At 40.9% G+C, this 14,200-nt stretch overlaps 1 protein-coding gene across 1 annotated transcript in view; it reads right to left on the bottom strand.

Moving 5' to 3' along the window:
* The window catches only part of tmtc2a (transmembrane O-mannosyltransferase targeting cadherins 2a), a 61,114-nt gene that overhangs the window by 30,312 nt on the left and 16,602 nt on the right, over window positions 1-14,200 (bottom strand). Inside the window, exon 2 of the mRNA XM_069164919.1 lies at window positions 2,897-3,512. Coding sequence (XP_069021020.1) covers window positions 2,897-3,512 — 616 coding nt within the window. The remainder of the gene's footprint in view (window positions 1-2,896; window positions 3,513-14,200) is intronic.

Below are 14,200 nucleotides of genomic sequence, written 5' to 3'. Positions count from 1 at the left end.
TGGAGGCTGCTAATGATATCCCTGCTCCACTGTGTGATAAAATACACAAGGAAATGTGACTTTTCTTTACAGATTCTGACAAGCGCTGAGGGTGGTGAAATCTGTCAGACCATAATGTAACCGATTGGAAGAAGTTGTGGTTCCATTTCCAAGGCTGTGTCTTGACTTTATTGGTTTATACACAGGCAGACAAAAAAGGTGGACACATGATACTACAAAACAACCCTAATAGATACTAACATTTAAATGTCCCATATGCAGGATTTAGGTATTTTTAAACTAAAATTTATTTTGTGAATATATGCGTCTGGCTACGCTCCATTAAGGATTGCCTCCAGTCGTTGCATCCTAATGAGAGTAGACAGGTTGATTTTAAAACCATTGGATCAGCGTTTAACTGCATTGACCACCATGTGACCAATGTTGTGCGCCAAAACTCACAAAGCTGTAAACAACAGTGAAAAGTGCAATGTCATAATGGTAAATGACCACGACAGACTTTGCAGACTCCAGCTTCAATTCTTCAACATTTGCTGACAACAACTGCTCGTATTGCGTCATCTAGCTCTACCACTGCCAACATTGTTGAAACTACAAGTAGAAACAAACGCTTGACTTTAACATCATCACACTTAACCTCCCCTACTGGTTGCTGATTGGTCTAACCCTTCAGAGTGGCTCTGGAAACCTTAATGCAAACAGGGTTTCCAGGCTATAATCACAGTGAAAATTGAAGCTGTGAGTGATAGGTGGGTGGATCCAGGCAAGGATTTAGGGTGACATATTGGCAGAAATGGAATATAGTAATCCTAAGTAGGTTTTCAATAATGTATAATCACCTAAGACTAAGACTCGTTGTGTCTTTGCTATTTTAAAATAAGCCCTTCATATCTACATATACAGCAGGTCTTCTTCTGCGGAGGCAGCTATGTTTTCCGTCACATTTTACAGTAGCCCAGAAGGGACAAAACAAACACTAGCTCGAGAGAGAGAGGGCTATTTGCAAGTTTTGAGACCACCGTAGATCCTGCTTAGAAGGTAAGGGTGAGTCAGTGGGTGTCGAGTTGGTTGCAATCTGCAACCTCACCTCTAGATGCCGCTAAATCCTATAAACTGCTCCTTTAAAGTGGACATTTTGTCAGTAAAGTTTTTAAATTTTCCTTTTTTCCAGTCTTTTACATTGTTGTTTGTTGTTGAGAGAGTGTCAGACATGTGTCCGATTCAACAGATGAAAGGACTGTAAACATGATAATAACTAATAATTCACACCTGAGAATGCTTCAGAGAAGTTGTGGAAAAATTGTATGTGCTAAGAGGTGTTTCAAACCTTACTAAGGGACAAATATTAGACAAAAACTGGATTTTAAAAGGTTCATTCATTGTCTTTTTCCTTTCCTTTCTGGTCTCTAGTTTGCATTTATGGTTATATTTGACTGACTCATCATTTGCAAATGAGTACACCTTTATACCTCCTGTGTAACCACAAACATAGTGTCGCAGCTTTACTCGATGACTGTACAATCTGAAAGACAGGTGTTGCCCTGCTAAGAACTCGCGGTTATGAAAGCACTCACACTTCACTCACTCCTCCCAAGCACAGAGGAGAAAAAAAAAAAAAACATACTGTAACTCCTTCTCCCTGCCTTCTCTGATCTCTCTGGGCCACTCACTGCAAGCCCTTTAATAACAGTTGTGGGTTATCATTCTGCCAGAAACAACTCGGAGAGAAGCTGCCCCACAGGTGCGGTAAAGTCCAGCACACTTGTAGGTAGAGCGTGTTTTCATTTGAGTGCTGGCAGCATAAATAAGACGGTCATGCACAAGTTTGCAAAATGAGGTTAGTTCGTGCAAAATGAGGTTAGTTCGTACGAAACAGAAAGCTCCACAGGACATTTGTGAAGTGCTAAACATGGTTACATCACAAACCTTGCAACAAACTGAGGTATTTATAGATGTTTCCACAAGAAGAAACGACTGTGAAAGAGATCCTCATGTGCACACATACAGGTTCAGAGCCAGACTGTCCTTGCTCAATAAACCCAAGGGGATTTTTTATTACGCTAGTTATGTGTTTTACGAGGGCCATCATGCTGACTGAGGAGCAGTTCCTCTAATCAAATGTGGAGTGATTGTGCGAGGAGACTTTTCAGTCAAACACTGATCCCCATAATCAGATGATTCACGGTGTCAAGGTTGTCCTCCTCAAATAACTTTAATTTGGAAGGGGAAAATGGAGCCCTGCAGAGCTTGCCTTGAGAGGAAACATGTGTTGTGTGCGTGTACATTTTTATATGTTTGGATAGCATACTCGACAAGTGGACCAAATAATATCCCAGAAGGATGTGTGTTTTTCTGTGCATGCCTTTTGTCACCTTAAAATGAGAAAACAACTCACCCCAAAAATAGCTTTTCCAGCTCACGCTCCATTTCCACGAATGCACATGTGCACACACATAATGAGGCTGAGATCCTAATTTAGATCACCTTGCATGAATGTATATCTATTTACTGCAGCAAATTGAAGCTAGTGGCAGTATGGTGAGGAAGTGGGAAACTTCCCTTCTACATACATTTTCTTCCTGTGTAGCAGAATCACATGAGGAAAGCTTATTCATGCACCAACTGTGAGGTCTGCACAAGCAAACAGCTTTCCTAATTACACTCCTAATGAAAAGCAAACACACAAACAAAACCATGTTGAGTACACACACACACACACACACACACACACACAACTTAATCCGCCATACAGGAACCATTAACAGCCAATCGGTTGGCTGAGGTTCGCCTTTGAAGGCAGGAAAAGGAAACTGGATATACAGAGATGCCAAGACAACACACACACACACACACACACACACACACACACACACACACACACACCGCATTCATTTACCTTTCCCAATAGGAGAAGTAGTGCCTGGCGAAACTGGAGTCTCTGGAACACAAAGAGGTCGTACACGGCCGACACAGCCAGCACCGTCACCCCCTGCTCCTTCCACAGCATGCTGGCCGCCGCACACCACAGGCTGCCCAGCATCCAACCCCAGCACCTGGTGTCCACATTGCCACCACATTGCCTGCTCTGGAATGCCCCATGTGTGTCCCTACGGAGTCCACAGTGTCTCACATAGCAGAGAAGAGACAGCAAGAAAAACAAGGCAGCGCCGACGTCCGCCCGCCCCACCACACCAGCGACTGCTTCAGTGTGCACCGGATGAGAGGCAAAGAGAAGGCCTGCTAAAAGGCTCCATGGTCCCCCACCCAGCAGCGGGCGACTGAGGGCTGTCACAAGAGCGGTGACAAGGCCGTGCAGCACCACGTTGAGCAGGTGGTAGCCCCAGGGGCGCAGGCCGTGAAGGGTGTAGTTGAGGCGGAAGGAGAGGGTGCAGAGCGGACGAAAGGATTTGTGGCTGCCGCTGTGAGTGAGCAGGGTGCCCCAGAAGTCGTCGTACAGGATGTTGGTCCATGGAGTCTCAGGAAGAAGGTCCTGGTTGGTCTTGATGGCTCGGCTGAAAGACAGAAGAAGGACATTAATCGAAACCATCAAGTTCATACAAATATTTTCAGTATATGCAACACAACTAATGCTTTGTTATAATTTTTCGGTTATTTATTATTTTTTTTATCTTTTCCTCTGATAGTTTTTTTACTCCATTTTTGTGTGCTTAATGTCACTACAACCAACTACTTTTTATATTCAAGTAGTCATATTATCGACATAAAAAAAAAAATCGGATTGCACCACCTTAACGCTCAGTAGTTTGTTTTTTTTATTACAGTATGCGAGTATAAATTAAATAAATGTGTTTAATTTGCAAAAGTATTTTTGTTGAACCAACCTATAACAAAAAAAAACATCCACCTGCATCATATGTGCAGTACGGCCTCATGTGGAGTAATACGTTTTCCATCTTGCTGATGATCCATCCACTCATAAGTGAAATTTAATTGACAAATGCAATGAAAACTCCAAATGTAATAAACAGGACACAGAGTACTTAAATAGATACACAGACACGTGTGCACCGTTGCTCCTTCACACACACAGCATGTAAATATGTCACAGGTACCTGCGCACGCGCACACACACACACACACACACACACACACACACACACACACACACACGGACAGGTGGTTTCACACCCCGAGGCTGCTGTGGATTGTCATAATTAGCGGATCATTACTGCGGGACATGAGCTGCATTCGTGTACACACACAGGCTGCAACAAATGAGGCTCACCGCAGGGATTAAGAGTGATGAATGGGACGGGCAGATAGAATAACTCGCAGCCGTCTGGGACAGTCCTCCACACTTTTCTTTTTACTTTTGGAAAGTGAAATTTGGATGAAAGATAAGGCCAGCATAGATGTTACACAGTGACTGTCAATAATGACAATATCTACAAATCTTATTTTCCTGACTCGCAGCAGCTTGCTGGAAGCAGGTGCCAGCAAGAGGAAAACTGGAAACACAAACAAAGCAAAAGGGAAGCAGTCACACAGTCTGCAGTGAAACCAGTGTTTTCCCACACATTGTTAACTTTGGGAGTTCAACTTTTTCAACGTATTCAAGTCTATTGTTTATGCTACAATAAATAGAGCGTAAACAGTTTCGAACATTATGAAAGTTATTTGAATAAACTGAATCAGTGGTGCTTGAATGTTATAATCAGTCAGATGAGATTGAGCGAGTGTTGCTCTGTGATTTACTTTTACTATGTTAATAGACCTAAAACAGCATGTGTCACTGAGCGGCTGAATGAAATCAATCAAAGACCATCAGCTTTCTGCAATGCTGCTGAGCGAGCGGCCTCAGACTGGAGAGCTGGATCAGGATCAGATTATTTTAAACTGCCTTAAAGGTCCATGTCTCCAGGTCCAGGTTCAGTTTAGTCATTATTCAAATATAAAAAAGTCAACTTTCTAACATGTTTTATTTGTCAGATCAGTTCTAAATCAAGATTTTGTCACTGTTCTGCCACTGAACGGTTGACTTTCCTCACAGTTTCTAGCCGGTTTCTCTACTCAGCATGTGCTTCAGCCTCTATCCCAGTGGTTATACTGATAATAGTCAAAACAAATTTAGATAGCCATCTTTAAATAGAAATGTCACATCATGCAGAGGTGCCCTTGCAGAAGCACACAATCCTCCATAAAGTAAAAAGTTATTGAGAAAACATTGTGACAGCATAAAAAAATAAAAAAATAAAACAACATTTCAAATTCCATTTCCTTGAAGCTCTGAAGCCTTTTGGAAGAACATGAAGCTACAAAATGCTGACAATAACATAACGATAAGGAGAAAGTGAAACAGGTTCAAGGTTGAAACAACATCCCATGAAGGTTGGGCAGATTTTAAATAACAACAGCAGTGCGAACAACACAGTGATCCTGTTGTTTGTCTTTGCTGTTGTTACATCTTAAAAGGCAAACTACAAATTTCAGAACATCACAGTGTTTCTGCAGAAAATCTGCAATGTTTGGCAGTTATTTATTTCTGATTTAGACAAAACCACCATGTAAATACCCGAGGATAACGGTTAATAAAGCTTTGTATTACTGTGTTACAAGTTCAAACTTATCTCCACAAACCAAATTAAAAACTAAATTAAGACCGTTTAATAACCTTGAATGGAGTGCACAGTCACACAGAAAGAAGATAATAGTTATTTGATGCAAAGTCAAATATCACAGAGGCAGAGAGGGTTTTAAAGACGGGCTTCACGCTGTAGATAATACAGCCCAACGTGTAGGTGACTGAGGCAAGCAAAGAAAATCTCACAGTAGATCGCACAACGTGTAAATGTAACGGAAAAAATTATAAAAGAAAACCCACAACACGAGAAAACTGCAGCACACTGCTGGAAGAAACCATTAAAACATGATGAATTTATAGTATACAGATAATCAAAAGGAAGCCAAGCCTGCTGATCTGTGTGCTGACATGCCAATTAAAAGCAGCCAGAAGAAAGACAATGAACAGAGACATAACAGCTTGTTTTATCCTCCGAGGACAACACTACTCAGGCTGTTTTTTTGTTGGTGTTTTTTTTTTTACCAGGCGACATATTTTATTTGCATATTGTAACAAGAAACCTGGGTTATGTGAGCATGAAAAGGCATCAGGTTTTGAATCACACTGACCCAGTGGCAGCTTTCCCCTCTCTCTCTCTCTCTCTCTCTCTCTCTCTCTCTCTCTCTCTTTCTCTTTCAGGGTTTGATTATCATTAGCAGTGTTTCTGTGTTTGTGCATGGCAGCACCAGAGCAGGAAAAGGACAGCAGAAGGAGGCCAGTTGGGGACTTCCTTTGTCTGGAGACTGTAACTATATAACAGCTGGGTGCATAAAGAGAGGACAGGAGAGAGAGCTGCCAGTCTGTGAAAGCACACGGGATAAAAGATTGACATCAAAGCAATTTTTTTTTTTTACAAAAATCAAAGGATAGAAAACCAGACATTATCCTGTGTCAAAGCGACAACTGCTCAATGAATTAATTTAAATGTTTTTTCCTTCGTGCCTACAGCCCTGTCATCGCATGAGCTGTAGTAAATTCCTCCATTTCCCCGGATTGTTCTGTCAGGGAAAAGCGAGTGTGTGTTTCTCAGGCTCTCGCTTACAGTGAAAGCCCGAGTGGCGCTCTCCCCTGTCGGATATTTCTAAGGACCCGGTGCATTACATCATTCAGTTTACCAACCCTCTTCCTCTTTTTACTGTAGTTTCGCAGCGAGCCATTATTTATAAAACATTTTACAGTCCCACTCCAGTGCTGAGGTATGATATGAGACTCTCGATACCAGAACAATAAACATTTTGAAATGGAATGATTATTAACACTGAAAGTTTTATTAATGCAGGATTTACTTTATCCTGAATGTATAAACTAAAACAGCCTCATATTACTAGGCTCAAAATATTGTGTCCATCTAGCTCTGCAGTCGTGCTAATGCTTTCCCCTGTCCTGTCCCTTCAGGCATTTAGTTAGCACATTATCAAACCCAAACACAGCTCGCTTCACCCTCACCGAGCTCCCTTGCGTCCCCTGGCATGTCTTGGGTCTCAATACTCTTTGGTGATAAATAATTTAAATATTCAAATCAGCACCAACCACTCATCTCCCTCCCCGTCCCTGCCCAGCACTGGAGGATGAAAAGAATGCATTAGCCACGAGGGTTCAGGAACGTCTCGGTGCACGTGCACGCATGTGCCTGTAAAGGCTACAGGAAGAAATGGTTACATGCAACGTGTCCCGTCTTTGTGTTCGCGAGTGTGTGCATATGTGTGACAACAGAGCCTGTGCTGATGGCTTCATTGAGGCCTGGCGCTGCAGCGGTGCAGATAGAGTGGTCTCCCGTAGTGATTGCTCTTACAGAAGGGGGTCTTTTGTATTCAGCCTTCGTATGTGGGGCAGGCAGGCTTCAGGGCACTCTATTCACAATCCCCAAAGTACAGGACGGGTTTGGTCCTTTCAGTTTTCTCCTCTTTTTTTTTTTTTTTTTGGCGGAGGGAGGTAAAATCTGAAGGATTTCCACCGACTCTCAAAAGAGACATTAGTGGGCGGAGATTTTTTTTTCTTCTTTTTTTTGAGGTCCGTTTGTGTTGGGGTGAGGTCTTCTTTCACCTGTCCGCTCCTTTTAGAGGGGAGAAAATTGGCCGTCTTTCAATGTTTGGCTATGTGTCTTTTCAATATGCAAATGAGGCACTCCACCGCCTCCCAAGCAGCAGTGATCTCACCACCAGTGATTTGCTTTTTCATGTGCTGTGGCTGCCTTCAGACACACACTAGGCCTTTTTTTTTGTTTACAGCCAGCAGGAGTCTTATTCTTACACTGATTGTGAAAAATATAATGGACAGACTTTTCAATTCATTATTTAGTCTCTAAAATGCCAAAGCCAATGATAAATACTATCCACCAAAACTTTGATATTCAAATTGCTCTTCTTACCAAATTATATTTATTTATTTACACTGATAGAAAACGTTTTGGGAGGCTTAAGCAAGAAAATGCTTGATGCAGACATTCAAGCCAAACATACTGTGACTGTGTACTTATAGTGCAGCAAAAAGGTTGAACCTTTGAATCTACCAGGATGCTTTTTCAGTTTCCATTTCTATGCTCAGCACAGCAGATTAAAACACACAGATGTTTCAGTGAAGCTTTCACCAGCTTCAGGATTAAGTCTTTCCAGCCTGTCACTAGCAATTTGTGTTAATCAGCTCATTGCCAGCAGGTGCATTGAGTGGATACCTCTTAGAAGAGGTAAGGGTTAGGTTAGGGTTAGGGGTGAGGGTTGGGGGTAGGTTAGGGTTAAGGGGTAGGGTGAGGGTTGGGGGTAGGTAAGGGTTAGAGTTGAGAGTTGGAGTAGGGTGAGGGTTGGGGTTAGTTTAAACCACTTATGTGACCACTTCCTAATATTTAAGGCGATGAAAACTACTAAGCTTCTTACTTTGGGTGATGAAATCTTACATAAATGCACCAGTTTCTTTGTAAGTAAGAACACTTTTGGATCTTTCACATCAAATATTTCTGTATTTGAGTTTTTTTGATGTGTACTTAATTTTGTGTGTACTTTTTTCACTAATTTAATGTGCTCGGGCAATTGGAAACAGATGAGAATAATTCCATGCACAAATCAGATTACAGCAATTTGAGAGTCAGACCACGGGTGTCAGGACTTTCTCAATCAAATCTGATCAAACCGCACCTACACAGTCCTGATGAAGCTAATTCGCTAAATTAGAAAAAACTGGATAATCTCTCAATAAAAAAACTTTTCAAATATAGTAATTATACTAGCTCTATGGGCTTTGAAAAAACTCTTCCTAATGGATATCAACAACAAAACACGTTTTTTTGTGGATGACAAATCACAATGAACTTGTTTGATATCTGAAATCATCATGTTCGTGCAGCCATAGTGTATTTCAGAATGCTCCTAAACACACTGTAACAAGGTGGCATATGATTTATGCATTTTTTTGAACAAATTTAAGTTTTACATTTTAGAATTACATTATGTTTAGGTGTATGAATATGTGTTATCATATTGAGTGTGCATGGTGATAGGACTCTTCTGCCTCTTCCTGCAGGAGCTCGCAGTCGTTTGGGGTCGTTAAGGTGACGTGGCTGCACCTGTGCCTGTTGCCTCCCTCTTTCTCCTAAGCTTCAGATTTCCCAGATTTGGATTTGCTTTAACCTTTTTTTCCCCCATGCCTGCAACACTAACAAACACATTCATCATGTGTTAATGGTCATGTTGGTTTAGAATAAAACGGCTAATTAGCACTTAAACCTGTCTGGTCTCCCTTTTTTTTTTAGCTGGTTTTTATTTTTTTTTCACAATGGGTACATATTAACACTATCTCTGCTTAAAGTTTGAATCTCTTACTTCACACACTGCATCGCGTTAAGAAAAAAAAAAACCTGTGTTGTTTTCTTGATTACGTCCTTGTAAAGTTCAGTTTACAGATGTCAAATGACAAGTTTGTGCACAAATACGCACTACACTACAGTCCCGTCGCTCCCACTGTGGTCTGACAGAATGAATGTTCCCTTTTAATGGAGCAAATGTTTTTGGGATGTCTATGAAAAAAAGGCAACAATATTAACTGCATTGCAAAACCCTGCACTTGAGACTGTTTTAAATATTTGGGCTCTGCTACAGGCTGTCTGTCTGCATCATGTCCACTGGCCTGTCCTGTTGTGTTATAATAAACATCTCCAGTATAAACTTCCATCATTTAACATAACTAGGAGTGGCCTTATTACAACCTTTTGTAGCAGAGTGTATCCTCCTGCCTCCTGAAAGTGGTAATGAGATGGATTAGCTAATCATTATAACACAGTGCTGATAATGGATACTGGCCTGGACAATATTTCATGGGTCATCATCACCTCAAGGTTCATTTTCCTTTCACTTCTCATCCATTTGCCTTATTATGTCTTGTATTAGCCTACTTCCCCGTCTCCATTCATTCTTTTATCTTCATTTCTGATTTTTATTAAGTTAACATCCCTTTGTCCATTTTTTTTTTATCCCCCCTCCATGTCCTCCTCATTTCATTTCTTCCCTCCTGCTGCTTTCTCTTTTTGAATCTTTTACTATCTGACTCAAGAATCATATCTGATCTGGTTGTCTGCCCCAAAACGAAGACTTTCACAATATCCCTTGTCTGGCCAAGATCTATTAAATTTCCATCTCCTTACTGAGCAAGCTGAGTGTTAATTAACCACAAAGATCGAGAGCAGCAGCAGACAGGCCTATTCACACAATGATAATCTTGGGCTGGCGCACCACTGAAGTAAACACCCCACTGATGCTGCTGGGCTTTGCGCAAAAGTATCGCAGATAATTAAAACTCTTTATGAGAAGGAAAAACTATCCGTACTGAGGGACAAAACAAATCCGCATCTCTGAAGCACAGCGGCGAGTTTGTCCAGGTGGAGAGTATGATTACAGAGCCGTCATCTTTACAAACAAGTGAGATCTGAATGAATTACCATCTGTTCGTGCACTCATTTCATCATATAAGACAGTTCAAGGGCATCCTGGTGGATGAATGATCTGAAGTTTCAGTGCAATAGCAGGCCTTTAGTTGCATGTCACCCTCCCATTTCTCTCTCCCTCCCTATGTTTCCTGCTTCACGCTACTGTTAGAATCAATACATAAAAAAAAAAAAAAAAGTGAATGCCCCTTCACCCTTGGCGAACTTGCGGGTTCATTGCATGTCACATTGTTTGATGCTGTTAAATTTTGGGGTGAGATGAAGGAAGTGGTTTGGGGGGAAGTATTTAACACTGGTGGATTTGTCTTAACCGATTACTCTCTCGCTATATGTTAGCAGTGGCGTGCTGGGACTGACGGCTCACACGTTGAATGCAGAGGTCACCAGGAGACAACAGAAGGAACACAACTAACTTACTTACTAGCTTTGCTCAAATTGACTTCAGTTGCTTAAGAAGAGTTTAATCTACTTGCCTAACTCAACTTTACCTTACCTGCCAAACTCGAGTTTACTCTATTTTTTTTAAATTATTGATTCACATTTTCATTGAGATTCTATCTCGGGTGCGTGAGATGGGGGCCACTGTTTCAAAGAGGAAGAGAGAGTGTATGTGTGTTTGGGTGTCAGGGTTCAGATCACCCCTTCGTTAATCCAAAACTAACAGGATTAGAAAGTGATCATAGAGTTTCTGAGACATGCCCGGAGGTCAGGGGGGTCAACGGGTAATCTAATTAATGGTTGTGTGTCTGTGTGCTCAAGTCTCTATACTCGTGTCATTCTACATGTGCAGTATAGTGTATATAATCTATGCAATATAGTGTCCTAATCCCATGCTGTTGCAGTTGGCAGCATGACACTGTTCAGGGCTTTGTTCCCAGCTAGCGCCACCGCTGATCGAGGATAGAAATCTCATAAATTTCACTTCAATGATCACTCTAGTAGGGAGTGTGTTGTGTTGCACCACATGAGGCGACTGCACACGTGGAGATGATGATCTGGTCTGGTCCTTTTTTTTTTTTTTAAATCCTAGGGCTACCGATCCATCCATCACAGTGCAAGGTTGAACATTCATGCGTGAAGCCATTTCGCTTGCTGGGCTGGCCCTAAGTGAGTCATTCATTGGCTGATTATCAGCTGCTATAATCCTGCCAGTATGTAGCCACAGCATGATGACAGGCAATGAGGAGGTGGTGATGAAGATGAAAGAGTGAGATGTTGAAGGGGAGGAAGGCACCAGAACTCTGGCTTTATAATCATAAGAGAGTAATGCTTTCATTGTTATTCCCTCTACCATAATAAACATACGTTTCCCATTTAAATTGTATCTCCTCTCTGTACGTGATTATGCCGCAGACACAGACATAAAAGATATTAATAAAACATGGATTTACTTTTAATCAACAGTATCTGTTTAGTTTGTATATCTGTGGGCTAAAAGGTCAGGAAGTGAGCGTTAAGGGTGTGTTCAAACATCATACGTCATCCACACACACACACTGCTGGCAGAACAATAACCCGACCAGAAGTGGCACCGCTACTTTCCCACACTCTGTCCCACGCCAAAGTGGCACGAATATAGGAGGAGAGGGGGAAAATGCATAAATGCCCAGATAGCATTCATAAAACTCTGTCATACAGCTGGTGGCCTGGTTGTGAAAGATTTGTGCTTAGCTCTGCAGTGGCCCTTCCTTTTCCTGGATGAAATTTGACATTAATTTGGCAGATTTTTATGGCCAGCTCAGATGCAATTATTTTTTTCTTTCCATCATTTGAAATGTGTGAACAGTGATAAACTGCAGTTGGACGGTGCTATACATAGCTGATGACGTGAAAAAAGAAGAACAAAACAGCAAAAGTTTCCATATATTCTTACACATTACTGAGCGTAAACCTGAGACATGGGATGAAGCTTACTTTGTATTCAAGGTACTAACCTACATCTATTCCTCCTCTGCTCAGAGGATCTGTCTTTTCATTGATTAAAAATAGCCCATCCTGCAGCTCCCAGCAGTTTTTCCCATGCATGCAGACTAACCAGTGGGACGTTTGGGTGGAATGAATAGTCCAGTTAAATGACTAAACACTTCATGCGGATGTAAAATAGCAACGAATGTATATGTTTACTTTGAGGAAATGCTTGTTGATCCAGTGTTTGTTAGGAGAACGGTTACTGTATGAAGGTAGCTGACTTTCCTGTTGGTGGTATATATACAAAACATATCAACAGAGGAAAGTCTGACTCAATCTCTTCTGCATTCCGATGAAAATATTAATGTAGTGGTCAAGTGACCCCATCTATTCACATTTTCTGTACAAAATATAGACATACATTCACATATATGTGCGTGTATACACTCCTGCACCATTGGTCAATACAAAGATACAATCTGTATGGAGTGTTTAGAGTCTTAAACAAATATTTGTATTCTGTATCTTCTGTATCTGTATTTTTTTATTGGAATTTGCCTGAACTGCATATAAGACATAATGCATATGTTTTCTTTCAAAACTGGAGAAGTTGATTGATTGTGAAGCTGTTATGAAGTCAAAATTGCAAAAACATGATTGTCGCTATCTTCAGCTCATCAGTTTCCCGTCATTGTCAAGCAGCACAATATTTTTAAAACCAATATTTGTTCACATCCCGAAAACACAGATACATACTCTGGCAAACAAGTCCTACATGAACTTTGACGAAAGTTATTAATGCAAAAATAAATCCTAATGCTCCCAAAAAAAAAAAAAAAAAAAAAAAAAAAAAACAGCATTCAATTTGATTCAAGATAATTAGAAACATCACATCAAAGTTTGGCCTAAGTTCAATTAAGTACTCATGGATTTATTTGCTGGAATTAAATCAAAAGTACACACTTCAGGATAGTTACTCATTGTCCCTGAAGTGCAGCTGTTTTACCGTCATCACCATTAGGCCGAGCAGGTCAAATCATAGCTGATTAAGATAAAGTCTCCTCTACATCCTCAGTCTGTCCAAGCAGCCGGTCAGGGCAAACAGATTTTTTTTTCTCGCCTTCAAAGAGGGAGAAAAGGCCTGAGCTAAACGTCAGGAAGTTGCCTGTCGATCTTTTGTCAGGACACAGACTTGCTTTCATGTCCCCTGTAAAGCCGGTTTCCTGATTAGCGGAACAACTAACTTCAAATAAGCCAGGGTTGACTCATTGTAGTTAAAAGTGAATGTGTGCTGTGTACTTGAATAGACCTTGACCATGGCTGGAAATTTACACAGATTGATAATTAAATAATATTTACGCCTGTTTTTTTGTTTTTTATGTTCCTTGAATGCATATAAAAAAATGTTTCACAATGCCAGTCTGATTTGTGCACAAAAATAAATATAAAAACAATTCATGGTTTTCTAGGTTGTTAGCTTTTTGCAAATAACTACTTCCACGGTGCTACCATTGTTTATGTTAAGCTAAGCATCTCCTGTTAGTCTGATCAACTGAGACTTTATAATTAAAGGACTCAAAACCACTGTCAATAGATGTAATACCGCTGAGAAAAATTCTTAATAAACTGCCTTTCTAGTGGTTAAAAGATTATGAAACCAGGAATTGAGTGTGACTCCCTCATCTATTTTTCACCGGATTGATTTCCAAGTCTTTGTCTCCGTCTAAGTGATTGATTGATCATTTCCCAGTAGCTGGTTGCACAAAACAGAGGTGATCTGA

Source organism: Embiotoca jacksoni, unplaced genomic scaffold, assembly GCF_022577435.1.
Source record: "Embiotoca jacksoni isolate LCO1_2020_lvr unplaced genomic scaffold, fEmbJac1.0.p SCAF_32, whole genome shotgun sequence".
In the NCBI taxonomy this organism is placed as follows: Eukaryota; Metazoa; Chordata; class Actinopteri; family Embiotocidae; genus Embiotoca; species Embiotoca jacksoni.
Note: the sequence above shows the minus strand (reverse complement) of the source record. Positions and strands in the feature narration are given on the sequence as shown.